This window comes from Glandiceps talaboti, chromosome 15 (assembly GCF_964340395.1).
Source record: "Glandiceps talaboti chromosome 15, keGlaTala1.1, whole genome shotgun sequence".
NCBI lineage: Eukaryota > Metazoa > Hemichordata > Enteropneusta > Spengelidae > Glandiceps > Glandiceps talaboti.
The window spans coordinates 24,008,487-24,023,497 of NC_135563.1; the positions used below are offsets into that span (position 1 = coordinate 24,008,487).

Here is a 15,011-nt window from a genome sequence, read left to right on the forward strand (position 1 = left end):
GCAGTCATCCATATGACCACTGTACTATAGGTGTACTTTAACTAGCAGTCATCCATATGACCACTGTACTATAGGTGTACTATAACTAGCAGTCATACATATGACCACTGTACTATAGCTGTACTATAACTAGCAGTCATCCATATGACCACTGTACTATAGCTGTACTATAACTAGCAGTCATACACATGACCACTGTACTATAGCTGTACTATAACAAGCAGTCATCCATATGACCACTGTACTATATCTGTACCGTACTATAACTAGCAGTCATACACATGACCACTGTACTATAGGTGTACTATAACTAGCAGTCATCCATATGACCACTGTACTATAGCTGTACTATAACTAGCAGTCATCCATATGACCACTGTACAATAGCTGTACTATAACTAGCAGTCATACATATGACCACTGTACTATAGGTGTACTATAACTAGCAGTCATCCATATGACCACTGTACAATAGCTGTACTATAACTAGCAGTCATCCATATGACCACTGTACAATAGCTGTACTATAACTAGCAGTCATCCATATGACCACTGTACAATAGCTGTACTATAACTAGCAGTCATCCATATGACCACTGTACTATAGCTGTACTATAACTAGCAGTCATCCATATGACCACTGTACTATAGCTGTACTATAACTAGCAGTCATCCATATGACCACTGTACTATAGGTGTACTATAACTAGCAGTCATACACAAAAGATGTGCTAACAAAACTCAAGAAAAGGATGTGGGAATGAAAATAGTCAACAAATCTGCGAACAAAATGCAAACTGACATTCCACTCAATTTTGTCTGCCAATAAGAGTCAAATTCACTTCTTTTCTTTTAGACAGCATGTATATTGTACAAACACAAAACAATTTTTCCTGTTTTCAACATCCTCAACATAGTACCAGCTCTATGTATGCTTTACAGCACTTCCAATTGAAGTATGACCGATTAACTATTACAACATATTGATACATTACCAAAGTAGGTATGCATGTTTGTACAAAATTTAGTAGGGTCAGATTAAAGGAATGTTACAATTGTTCATGTTATTACTGATAACTTCAGTCACTTACACATTTTAACTTCACCATGTCTTACAGCTACAGAGGTTTGTAAATGTTGTTAGACAGCACTCTGGCTGGCTGTGATGATTTATTTGCAACTATGAATAATTGCACACCTGTTTGCCATTGTTATAAAAGTGTTATTCAAATATGCTGCTGTGTAGGCAATGTTGCAACAACTATAGTTCAGTTTATATCAATACATCAGGATAAGTTCAGCAAATGTATCAATATGTTGCAGTACTTCATCGATTGGAAGCACTGTAATTCCACATTAATTTATTAGATGTCAGAAAGCCTTTGAAGAAATACAGCTTAAAAATTGAATGTTCGCCGAAAGACTGTGTGTATCATACACATTTTATGTTACCCAGAAAAAAATAGATAGATAAGAAATGGGCTTCCTACAGACCAGTCATTACAAATATAAACAACACCACAATCACACCTATAAGCAGGCACTGTATGTGTACACACATGTCACCATGGGGAACCATGCAAGCAGACTCAAATTCTTGCTAGTTTCAATTTGTATGTGTCAAAATCTGAACACGCAATGTGATGACATTAAATAGCTTCTTTGTTCCAAGGATGTTGTGTGTGTCTGCGTATCAGTTGGGGTCGGATGGTGTTGTTTATATTTGTAGTGAGTGGTCTGAGGGAAGCCTGTTTCTTATCTAAATTGTTCCTGGGAAACATAAAATGTGTATGATACACACAGTCTTCCTGTGAACCTTCGATTTTTAAGCTGTAAATACAGGGTGGTAATGAATGAGTTAGGATAAGGGGCATCCAAATTCAAAGGTTCAGAATACTGCATAGACATTGCTCTAAAAGTGATTTAAATTGATGGGGTGGAGATGAGGGAGGTGATCAACATTATAAGTTGCTGGACATATTCCCACCAACATATTCCCATTGACAAAGTGGCTGGATATATTCCCACTGACCAATCCAGAAATGTTACCACTGACCAATCCAGAAATCTTAGTGATGATAGAGAGCTTGTGTAGATGAAGGTCTTGTTGGCAGAAATGTATAATCAGATGTAAAGCCAATTTACATGGACATGATGGTGAGTAAAACAATTATTCATATTTTATAAATGTTTTAGATATTACATAGTTACATATGGTGTATTCTTTTTAGCCTAGACTTGGCTATCTGATGACATATTGACTTGTACAAGTGATGTTATCAAGTCAGATTGCCAAGTTTCTGGGCCAATAGTTTTTTTGTTTTTTTAGTGAATATTTTGTTATTCTCTTGTACAGTTGCCACAGATGGTTTTGGTGGTTTGATAATAGAGGGAAGTGGGTAAAAGGGCTGGTAGCCAGCAAAAACAACCAGACTGTGTGCAATGTTTTGCTGGTTACTGTTTTGGGAATATTCAACATAACATGTATATTGCCATCACTGGGCAGATTAATATGAGTCTCATACCTACATGTAGTTTAATTTACTACCCATTTTTCACAATTTGCTGGTTACTTTTAAAATGGATCCCTGCAATGATGTTAATGATGTATCTACTTTATAAGTTAGTGAGACTCAAGTCTATATGTCTGCTAAGGCCCTTGAGGCAATAATCGACCACTGTAAGAATAATATAAGTGAAATAGAGTTTCAATTTTGGTATTTCTTGGCAAAAACACAACATTTATGTGATGTGAAATCATGAAACGACTCTCCAGAACCAAAAGATTATGAAAATACATATATATATTTCCTGGAGTGGCATTTCCCTTTAACAAATAGACAGATAGAGAAATAGTAGTGAAGACATAACTCAAATTTGTTGACAGGTATTACATTGGGGGTGTTGGGAATTGGGATGGCGGTTAGGGTTTGCTAGTTATTCAATTCCTGCTCTGTTAAAGAAAACACAAAGTTTTCAGTGTATTCCAAAAATATTTTATTCCAGTTGCAATAATACATGTACACCACTATATCAGTGACACTCATTGCTCAAAACAAGTGCTTTACATTCATAGTGACACCCAAGTCACATCAAAGAAGTCTTCAAAATTGCTATTTTTCAAACTGTACACTTTCAATGCATGCAGGCACGCACCTTCAATTTAATTAATAGTTAAGATAATTCAAGTAGAAATATTGATAAAGGCAGTTTAAACCAACCAAAAACAAATCAGCAAATAATACCACAAGTTCTGTGAAAACATGTTCCAAATCTACATTTCATACAAATAGTGATTTGAGTTACTTGACATCCTTTTTATTTACTACCTTTTGATCACACCGACAAAAAATTTTCTGTATATTTTTGTTGTAAAGCCATAGTTTGTGCAAAAATAATACTTGGGTGTAGAGTGGACGGAACATTTTCATTAAAATTGCAAAATTAGTCTACATTAATAGTAACAATGGATGGAATACTTCACACTATTAACAGATAATACATATAATATGTGCTATACTTGGATGGATTAAAAAAAGACGAAAATAGAACATTTTCATGGACGGAATATGTTTTTTAATCAAACAAAGTCTGTGCTCAAAAGAAAAATTGTGTGTGCCTATGTTCAATAAAACTTTGCTTTAATACCAGTACACTGCACTGGCAAAATTCACCAGTGAGCCAACATGACAATGATTTTAAAAAGAGTTAAAAATTACCTTATCGATTCCCATCTGTGAAACAGCACACATGCATATACTAATGGTTTTTGGAGATTACAAGTGAGTGTTATGCAAACTATTATATCATAATTTTTTACCACAACATAAGTGAAGATCTTTTTCAATTTCACATGATTTTCCAAAAAATAATGTCCCTTTAAAGTATTCCTTGTCAAGCTTATTCAGTAGTGCTTACTACAAAGCTGAAATACAAGTTTATGTGATGTTATATGTTTTTATATCATATAAGTTTATGTGATGTTATATGTTTTTATATCATATATGTTTTGCTGCATATATTATGTCATGACAACGTGGCTTGAACAGTCATGTTACATACAGTGCTCCAAAGTCAGCCAGTCAATCAAATAGATTCCAAAGCCTCTACTGTACAAGCCATTGTTCTCACAATCTAGCTAAACTCGTACCCTATAGATTGAAAGATGACATTTGCATTCTTTCTCCATATTTTGGGTTGATTGTATTATATTTATAAGTGAATAATGTAATGCAATCAATGTAGGTATTTAATTTTCATTTGATCATGACTTGGAGTTCATGTTTTTGAGCAGGGAATTTATCATGCATACATATTGTATATGTGGACTAACAGCCAGCATTGTTTACGGTCCAGAAAAATGATACAAGTCACCTGTTTATTGAGTACTACTAGATCATTTCTTTAGGTGAATTACACTAGAACTTATGAAGTCAAATTATTGAAATGTGATTGCTTTGGTTTGCAACAAAGATTCCACTTTCAAAATGGCTACATCAATCTGGACAAAGGAGCTGTAATAGTTATCCAACAATTCATAACTTTATTTCAGTTTTCTTAAAAAAAAAACATCTTAACCTGACCAAAATTCAGTCAACACATGCTAGTCATTAAAGCTTTTAGTATAATGGACGGATTTGTATCTGAACCTGGACAGAGGACGGTCAGAGAAAGTATTAACAAACAAACATACTTGTAAATGAAAATGGGTTTGCTTCGTAGTATCACATCAACACTTCTTGTCGAATATATAACAAAAATAGAATAAATGTTGTAATAACATTAGTGTTGAAGTGGTTGAGATATTGAAAATATTAGTGTTGCAGCAGTTGAGATATTAAGAACATTAGCGTTGAAGGGGTTGAGATAATTCTTCAATTCTCATAGAACATCTTGCTTTCTTGGCTGCTTCGCTGACAATGAATGCATCCGGATTGAATTGCACATGGTCCATTGTGGCACGGATAATCGGTCGAGATAATTCTTCTGTTCGTGGAGTAGCGACTGATTTCCTGGCAGCTTTCGTCACGGGCCATTCAATAGTTCTGGCTGGGAGGTAACCATCGGACACACTCTTAGCCTTAGCAAGCTCGATTTGACGAGGCGTTGCTGTGGCAACTCGAGCACTTTTCGAAACCTGATGAAGAATGGGTAACAGCAATTCTGATAAGAATTTTGTGTGTGAAACTGTAAGGACGTTAAAACATATGAAGTGTTGCATGTTTATGCTAAATTTACACTAAAATTCTTGTTTAGTTAAATTCATGAATCTGAAAGCAAGAATTATGTCTCTGTTTCATGCAGCACATTCATAAATAAAACATGCATTTCTAGCCCAAATCATACCATGTATTCTCTCTTCTAGAGCAGTAAGTTGCTGCCCAGAAGTTGGGAAGATGTGACAAATTTTGTAGAACAATTTTAGCTCATACAACTTAGTTATGACTGCAGGAATCTAATGGTTTAGTCTAAGTGTGACTAAGTGGTGAAACAATAAATTGGTTAAGTACCAGTCAAAGTTTTGGTGCGGGCCAAGACACAATACAAATTATCATCTGAACATCCATAACAAGGTATTTCCCTTTTACCAAGGTACAAAATATTCAATATTGTATGTATTTTCCCTTTTACCAAGGTACAAAATATTCAGTATTGTATGTATTTTCCCTTTTACCAAGGTATAAAATATTCAGTATTGTATGTATTTTCCCTTTTACCAAGGTACAAAATATTCAGTATTGTATGTATTTTCCCTTTTACCAAGGTATAAAATATTCAGTATTATATGTATTTCCCTTTTACCAAGGTATAAAATATTCAATATTGTATGTATCTTATTTAAACACTGCTTCTAATAATATTTGGTTCTTTATGGTAGCATCAGTTACTTGCATGACCTTCGAAAAAAAATTTGGAACAAGACTACTGTTGACCATTATGTAAATAAAAAATAAGTGAATCTGACCACACTTCACACACAATGATTTTTGTAGGAGATCAAGACATTTAAAAGTAACCTTGCAGAACTCTCATAAAATTCCTATAGAACCACAATTAGTCCCAGGAAAAACCCTTCATTTCATGTCAAATAAAGAGTTATCAGCCAGTGTAGGTATGTCCTACATGTACTTACAGGCCACATTGGACCTCTGAAAGGTCCCTCTGGTCGACTTTTTGGTCTGGATAGATGTTCTAACCTTGGTGTCGCACTGGAACTCATAGCAGCTTTGGTAACCAGGGTTTCAATCTGAAGATAAAACAAAGTTATAAATGTAATTAAAGTGGATGCATAGGAGTTAAAAATGTTGCTTTGAACATGATGTACATCTGTAGATGTTTTGAACTAGAAGACATGTACAATCTTAGCATCATTTCCTGACAAGGTTAGCTTGTATCAGAATCTAGTCGTGTTGGAGATTTTTGCTATTGCCATTCCCCTACAGTGCCTGGCCTTTGCTAGCAGCCAGAATAAAAAGGTGAGGTTTTTAAAATGTGCCTGTTGTGAGGTGATGTCAATAACCAACTCAGAGGGTTGTAACACAAAGGGAATTCCAGATTCCATTGTAAGCTTCACAGCTTCTCTCTGGGGATTGTCACTCAGACTTATACGGTTGTGGGGACTTTGGTCCAAACAAACAGGTCAATAAGAATCATGAGACTAATGTCCAATCAATATGACAATATAATTTCACTTTGAATAAATAATATCAATTATTACTCCAAGTTGCTATCAATAAATAAACATAAATCACAACCTAATTAGCTGATAATAAGGAAAACTTAAATCACAACCTAATGCAAGTTGATTACAAAAAAAGGAGATTTCTCAAAAAAAAAAAAATGACTGGGTTCCCTCTATAAGCATATGTATCACGTTATCAATTAAATATTTTGTTCAAATCTTATAATGAAATAGAATTGATCTAATTTATATGAGGTCAAATGTAGACGAAATGCATTTATTTATAATTAATCACTTGGGAGAATTAACGTGAAAATCCGAAGAATCAAATTTCGAATCAGCAGTCACTTGATAATTACACTTTTACACTTAATGAAATTCAAATGTGAAGTGGAATGGAAATAAAAGTTGAATAATTACAATGAGTTATCAGAAAAATAGCTAGATAACTCAATCGACTTCTAAATATAATTGAAACAAAAAGGCGTTCAGTAAATAATCAAATTTCTTAAATAAATCAAAGTATTTGTTTGCAAATTGTAAATAAGGTTAAAGATACAAAATATCACTTCTATATTAAACCATTTACACCAAAAGTGAACGAAAAGAGTTTGATGAAGAAATGAAGAAGTTCATTCAATACGGCTGCTGCGATCCGCGTTAATTGCACAGATGAATAAATTAACTGGACGAAATCCTCAAGGAAGGCTCCTACTCGAAGATTATCAATCAATTGTTTATTCAGTACTGGTGGCCACCGGCCAAAAAGTACAAACCTTAACTATACAAAAATGAACAAATCACTAGAAAATAACAAATTAGTCCCACATAGGGGACAGTAGGCAGTAGGGAAAAGTTCATACTCAACACCATGATACCATTACTCGAAGATTAGTCAAACAAAATACCAATAACTGTACTTGAAATGTCTGAAGACAGTACATGTAAAGCAGCTTTCAGTGACGTGATGTGGCGACTCGAACAGGAACAATATGATAATATGTTGTACAACAAATCTTTAACGAAGTTCAATAGAGTATGAATTACATACACACAGCAACATTATGTAAATCATTGTAAATAGGAAGGCATAACATGGCGAAAATTTAACGAATTACAGGATTCCACAAACAAACTGACGCGATAACTGAAATAATAGTGTCCCACACACAATGGACAATGATGAAATGTTTTAGTAGGACAAATAAATATGTCATTCTTATACAATACATGACAGCAGTTTTAAGCTCTTGAGTGGTTTGAATACAGTTTCTTACAATGAGTTACTCAGCATTTCTCTCTAATATATGTTATGAAGCAAGACAGTTTGTTTCACTCCAGCAGTACTATAATAATGTTACCAGTGACAGCGGAGTAGGGAAGTAATTGAATAAACCATAGACTCATCACAGGGTCTATAAATAAACATGCACTCTCAGTTTACGTTGTATTGAATTGGCTTGAATTGGGTTAACGACTTCACCAATACCACTACTTTACATTGATCATGGCGTACCCTGAATTCTTATGATTCGGAAAAGGTAACTGCCGGGACAACTGCCAACATCAAACTGCTCAAATTACCTGAATTACAACTGCCAAGAAACTACTATAGACCAACACACAAGACTGACTGCCAACAGAAAAGTGACACATATGACATGATGCACCCTGAAATCATAAGTTTTCAAAGAACTCATACATGTGGACAGCTTACAAATGACAGGTGGATAGAGTAAACTGGGATGCATAAATGAATAACAGAAACAAAGGCATCAAATAAACAAATGGTGAGGGCGCCCTCTACATCACGGCTAATATTACAATGACAGACATAGATGTATCTAAGTGGGTTTGAACGTCATTGCAGGATATCGTAATCAAATTTTAGGTTTGAATATGGCCGTTACAGCAGAAGGTCAGGTGTTGTAAGGAAGTAGCAAGAACAGATGAAGGTTCAAGGAAAAAGGAATACAGCTCAACATTGTTTAGTAGTTGTGATTTCAGTATTTATGATCATATAGATTCACAAGTTGTCAACTTTAATGGACTAATTTTTTCAAATTCTTTAATTCATTACTAACCTCTCGTGCTGGGAGGAATTCTCGGTGTGGTGTTTTTGGTCTAGCCAATGATTCAATCCGTTCTCTTTCTGCAGCCTTCCTAGCTGGGTCACTAACATTCCATATAGGAGACTCTCTGCCACAACTGAATGTATGCTCAGGTCTAAAAATGAATGTTAAACACATAATTCAATAGATGCAACCAGCTTTTTCAGCCTTTACAATAGCATCATAACATTTTAGAACTACTTGCCTGTTTATGGTGTTAGGGATACTCTTTCATATCATGCATATATACTTGTGTTGAGAATGTGAAAATTTGGCAATTTCGATTTGAAAATGTGCAAGCCCCAAAAAGTTGTTATCAAACAAGTGTATGCTAAATTTACATCATTTGTATGTAAATTATGACATGCATACTTCATATTTATTATTTATTCATTTATTTTATATTGACATCTGATATCTAATATTTTATCATATGCTTCATGTGTTAACTCTTGCATTCATCTCTGCTGTGTATATATTTACATAATGACTTCATTTGAATAACGTTGTCATGGTTGTAATCAGGTTATTAGGTGTACATTTACATAATGACTTCATTTGAATAACGTCACGGTTGTAATCAGGTTATTAGGTGTACATTTACATAATGACTTCATTTGAATAATGTTGTCATGGTTGTAATCAGGTTATTGGGTGAACATTTACATAATGACTTCATTTGAATAATGTCATGGTTCAAGTGTAATCAGGTTATTGGTTATTGGCTGTATAATTTCAAATTGTTATTACCAATGTTTTCACATTCCGAACACAAGTGTGGTATGAGAGATAAGTAGAATACCGCTAGTGCTGCAAATAATAATATCTGGCAAAATCAACACATTTTTTATGCCCTCCATTGCAGAATTACGAAAAATCACAACACCACTGATTACAACATGGTGACCTCATGAGTGCATATGTGAGGAAAAGTGAGTATTTATTATTGAATTAGGGAAATGTAATAAAACAAAGAGTTTCCTTCTGACTCATGTTGCATATGAGCACCCATACCTTTGAATTGATGGGAAAGTTGGCCGGTTAAAATAAATTCAATTCAATTCAATTCTTTTATTACTCAACTCACACTATCAGAGAGTGTGGTATGGTGTTACAATTAAAAAATAATACAAAACTGTATAGTATGAACAATTTACAAAATTGTTTAACTTGTAAAAAGAAAAGTGTAAAAATAAACAATTGTGTGTGTTCATTTTGGTAATCACATTTTAACAATCAGATTGACTTAGAAATGGCAATTAAATACCTGTCTCCTCTGAACTCCATAGGTGGCATCTTATGATTGGACAGATATTCTACTCTGCTTGTAGCTGTGCCCTGTTTTGCCAGTGGGCTAACTTGTAAAATGACTGACTCCCTTCCACAACTGTACACAAATTCGGATCTAGAAGGAAAAGAAAAAGGCATATTTCTCATGTGTTGTTATAAAAATAATGTTAGTGCTTATATAGTGCTTGTTCAAAGCACTTTACCATTAATACTCTGTCCTGATATGGACATGTAACAGCACAACAGCCCTTTATACTATAACTCCCCAGAGAGCATACAATCCATTACAGCCACTTTAGGCATATAGGATTAAAGCATTCACATTGCAACCTCTATCCTACCAGGTACTCATTAATACAACCGAGTTGACTGGGCTCTCTTGTGGTTCAAATCTTACCCAAGGACTTTAGCCATTCAGAAACAAACATCAGAAGTGAGGCTGGAGCCTACAGATTCAAAGCTGGCCACCCTAACCATTGACCATTATGACTTTACAACTGCTACCTAACCATTGACCATTATGACTTTACAACTGCTACCTAACCATTGACCATTATGACTTTACAACTGCTACCTGACCATTGATCATTAATGACTTGTTGGCTAAATGACTGTATTGCATTCACTTTATTTCTGTATGTTATTGTTGTACGCTACCATGCTTGCTATGGCATGTTGTTATGCAATAAAGATTGACTGATATTCATGGTTATTAACTCAAATAGTTCAGCGTGAGATACATGACAACAGCCCATACTACTCCTACACCCTTGATGACACCCCTGATGTTACTCCTGACGACACCCCTGACGATACCGACAAGAGAAAGGCAAAGACTTTGGATTTAATAAATTGATGATAATAAAAAATGATAATATTTGCTTCCAAAATTTTTGTTTACTCTATTAATTGCAAATGTTTGTTTTTTATTTGTAACTATGGACCCAGAGCGATGAACATTAATTCTCACAAACAATTCTGATTCTGTCATTTTGATTGCTGAAGTCTTAGGAACTCATTGAGAACCATTTCTCTTTTTTACATTTGACACATATAATTAAAAGTTTATAATCTTCATTTACCTATTTGCAAGATGCTCTTTCAAAAATGTCCGACCAGAATGTGACAGTTAGTCAGTTTTCCCTACATATAATATGACAGTAAGTCAGTTTTCCCTATAATATGACAGTTAGTCAGTTTTCCCTATACATAATATGACAGTAAGTCAGTTTTCCCTATATATAATATGACAGTTAGTCAGTTTTCCCTGTACATAATATGACAGTCAGTTTTCCCTACATATAATATGACAGTTAGTCAGTTTTCCCTATACATAATATGACAGTTAGTCAGTTTTCCCTACATATAATATGACAGTCAGTTTTCCCTACATATAATATAACAGTAAGTCAGTTTTCCCTATATATAATATGACAGTAAGTCAGTTTTCCCTACATATAATATAACAGTTAGTCAGTTTTCCCTATACATAATATAACAGTAAGTCAGTTTTCCCTATACATAATATGACAGTAAGTCAGTTTTCCCTACATATAATATAACAGTAAGTCAGTTTTCCCTATATATAATATAACAGTAAGTCAGTTTTCCCTATATATAATATGACAGTAAGTCAGTTTTCCCTATACATAATATGACAGTAAGTCAGTTTTCCCTACATATAATATAACAGTTAGTCAGTTTTCCCTATACATAATATGACAGTTAGTCAGTTTTCCCTATAATATGACAGTCAGTTTTCCCTACATATAATATGGCAGTAAGTCAGTTTTCCCTATATATAATATGGCAGTAAGTCAGTTTTCCCTATAATATGACAGTTAGTCAGTTTTCCCTATACATAATATGACAGTTAGTCAGTTTTCCCTATACATAATATGGCAGTTAGTCAGTTTTCCCTATACATAATATGACAGTTAGTCAGTTTTCCCTATACATAATATAACAGTAAGTCAGTTTTCCTTATACATAATATGACAGTTAGTCAGTTTTCCCTATACATAATATGACAGTTAGTCAGTTTTCCCTACATATAATATGACAGTTAGTCAGTTTTCCCTATACATAATATGGCAGTTAGTCAGTTTTCCCTATACATAATATGACAGTTAGTCAGTTTTCCCTATACATAATATGACACTTAGTCAGTTTTCCCTATACATAATATGACAGTAAGTCAGTTTTCCCTATATACATAATATGACAGTAAGTCAGTTTTCCCTACACATAATATGACAGTAAGTCAGTTTTCCCTATACATAATATAACAGTAAGTCAGTTTTCCCTATATACATAATATAACAGTAAGTCAGTTTTCCCTATACATAATATAACAGTAAGTCAGTTTTCCCTATACATAATATAACAGTAAGTCAGTTTTCCCTACATATAATATAACAGTTAGTCAGTTTTCCCTATACATAATATGACAGTTAGTCAGTTTTCCCTATACATAATATAACAGTAAGTCAGTTTTCCCTACATATAATATGACAGTAAGTCAGTTTTCCCTATAATATGACAGTCAGTTTTCCCTACATATAATATGACAGTTAGTCAGTTTTCCCTATATATAATATGACAGTTAGTCAGTTTTCCCTATACATAATATGGCAGTTAGTCAGTTTTCCCTATACATAATATGGCAGTTAGTCAGTTTTCCCTATACATAATATGACAGTAAGTCAGTTTTCCCTATACATAATATGACAGTAAGTCAGTTTTCCCTATACATAGTATGACAGTAAGTCAGTTTTCCCTATAATATGACAGTCAGTTTTCCCTACATATAATATGACACTTAGTCAGTTTTCCCTATATATAATATGACACTTAGTCAGTATTCCCTATACATAATCTCAGACATAAACTGTCACACTTACCTGTTGAGCCCTCCTATAAAATTCTTTTTAGGTTCTGATAATGAGTCAAGTCTTGGTGTAGCTGCGGCACCAAGGGCACCCTGTGCTATTGGCCACATGGGTTCCTGGTTGCCCCAAACCATATTTGGCCTGCAACCAAATAACAAATTATTCAATAAATATTTATGTAACTTAGACTCCAAAATCACAGCCCATAGGTAATCATTTCACTAAGTTTTGAGAAAACAAAAATGTGGTTCTGTTACTATTACATACATGTATTTTATCCAAACCAACAAATTTCCATAAAAATGACACTATGCAACCAAACGCTTTCTTGTAGAATGAACGATCATGTCCTCATTTGCACATTATCTTCATGCAGATATGCAATAATGTTTTCAGTATTGCAGTGCAGTGCAAAAACCACTAGTACAGTATGCACTGAAGGGTGATATAAACTTCCAGGCACCTACATACAGTCGGCACGTATAATGAATAGTGGGTCAATCTTTTAACAAAGACTGAAGCGTGCAGTTGTAAATTTCAGGTAAAATTTTCAAGTTGTGTGTGGAACAAAAGTTAAATTGAATACTATAGTATACCAACACAAATGAAGTTCCATTTTAATACATGCCATATACACGATGTCATTGAGTTAGTGACATATTACATGCCATATACACGATGTCATTGAGTTAGTGACATATTACATGTCATATACATGATGTCATTGAGGTAGTCACATATATTACATGTCATATACACGATGTCATTGAGTTAGTGACATATTACATGTCATATCCATGATGTCATTGAGGTAGTAACATATAATACATGCAATATACATGATGTCATTGAGGTAGTAACATATATTACATGTCATATACATGATGTCATTGAGTTAGTGACATATTACATGTCATATACATGTCATTGAGTTAGTGACATATTACATGTCATATACACGATGTCATTGAGTTAGTCACATATATTACATGTCATATACACGATGTCATTGAGTTAGTCACATATATTACATGTCATATACATGATGTCATTGAGGTAGTAACATATATTACATGCCATATACATGATGTCATTGAGTTAGTGACATATTACATGTCATATACATGATGTCATTGAGTTAGTCACATATATTACATGTCATATACATGATGTCATTGAGGTAGTCACATATATTACATGCCATATACATGATGTCATTGAGGTAGTCACATATATTACATGCCATATACATGATGTCATTGAGGTAGTAACATATTACATGTCATATACACGATGTCATTGAGTTAGTCACATATTACATGCCATATACACGATGTCATTGAGTTAGTCACATATATTACATGCCATATACATGATGTCATTGAGTTAGTCACATATATTACATGCCATATACATGATGTCATTGAGTTAGTCACATATATTACATGTCATATACATGATGTCATTGAGTTAGTAACATATATTACATGCCATATACATGATGTCATTGAGTTAGTGACATATTACATGTCATATACACGATGTCATTGAGTTAGTCACATATATTACATGTCATATACATGATGTCATTGAGGTAGTAACATATATTACATGCCATATACATGATGTCATTGAGTTAGTGACATATTACATGTCATATACATGATGTCATTGAGTTAGTCACATATATTACATGTCATATACATGATGTCATTGAGTTAGTGACATATATTACATGTCATATACATGATGTCATTGAGTTAGTGACATATTACATGTCATATACATGATGTCATTGAGTTAGTCACATATATTACATGTCATATACATGATGTCATTGAGTTAGTGACATATTACATGTCATATACATGATGTCATTGAGTTAGTCACATATATTACATGTCATATACATGATGTCATTGAGTTAGTGACATATATTACATGTCATATACATGATGTCATTGAGTTAGTGACATATTACATGTCATATACATGATGTCATTGAGTTAGTGACATATATTACATGTCATATACATG

The 15,011-nt window shown here is 33.7% G+C and overlaps 1 protein-coding gene across 1 annotated transcript in view; it reads right to left on the reverse strand.

Moving 5' to 3' along the window:
- Positions 1 to 3,995: 3,995 nt before the first annotated feature.
- Positions 3,996 to 15,011, reverse strand: part of LOC144446910 (sperm microtubule associated protein 2-like) — a 34,573-nt gene continuing 23,557 nt past the window's right edge. Inside the window, exons 4-8 of the mRNA XM_078136756.1 lie at positions 12,987 to 13,115; positions 10,061 to 10,198; positions 8,767 to 8,908; positions 6,134 to 6,247; positions 3,996 to 5,137 (exon numbers count right to left, since the gene is read on the reverse strand). Coding sequence (XP_077992882.1) covers positions 4,847 to 5,137; positions 6,134 to 6,247; positions 8,767 to 8,908; positions 10,061 to 10,198; positions 12,987 to 13,115 — 814 coding nt within the window. The 3' untranslated portion in view covers positions 3,996 to 4,846. The remainder of the gene's footprint in view (positions 5,138 to 6,133; positions 6,248 to 8,766; positions 8,909 to 10,060; positions 10,199 to 12,986; positions 13,116 to 15,011) is intronic.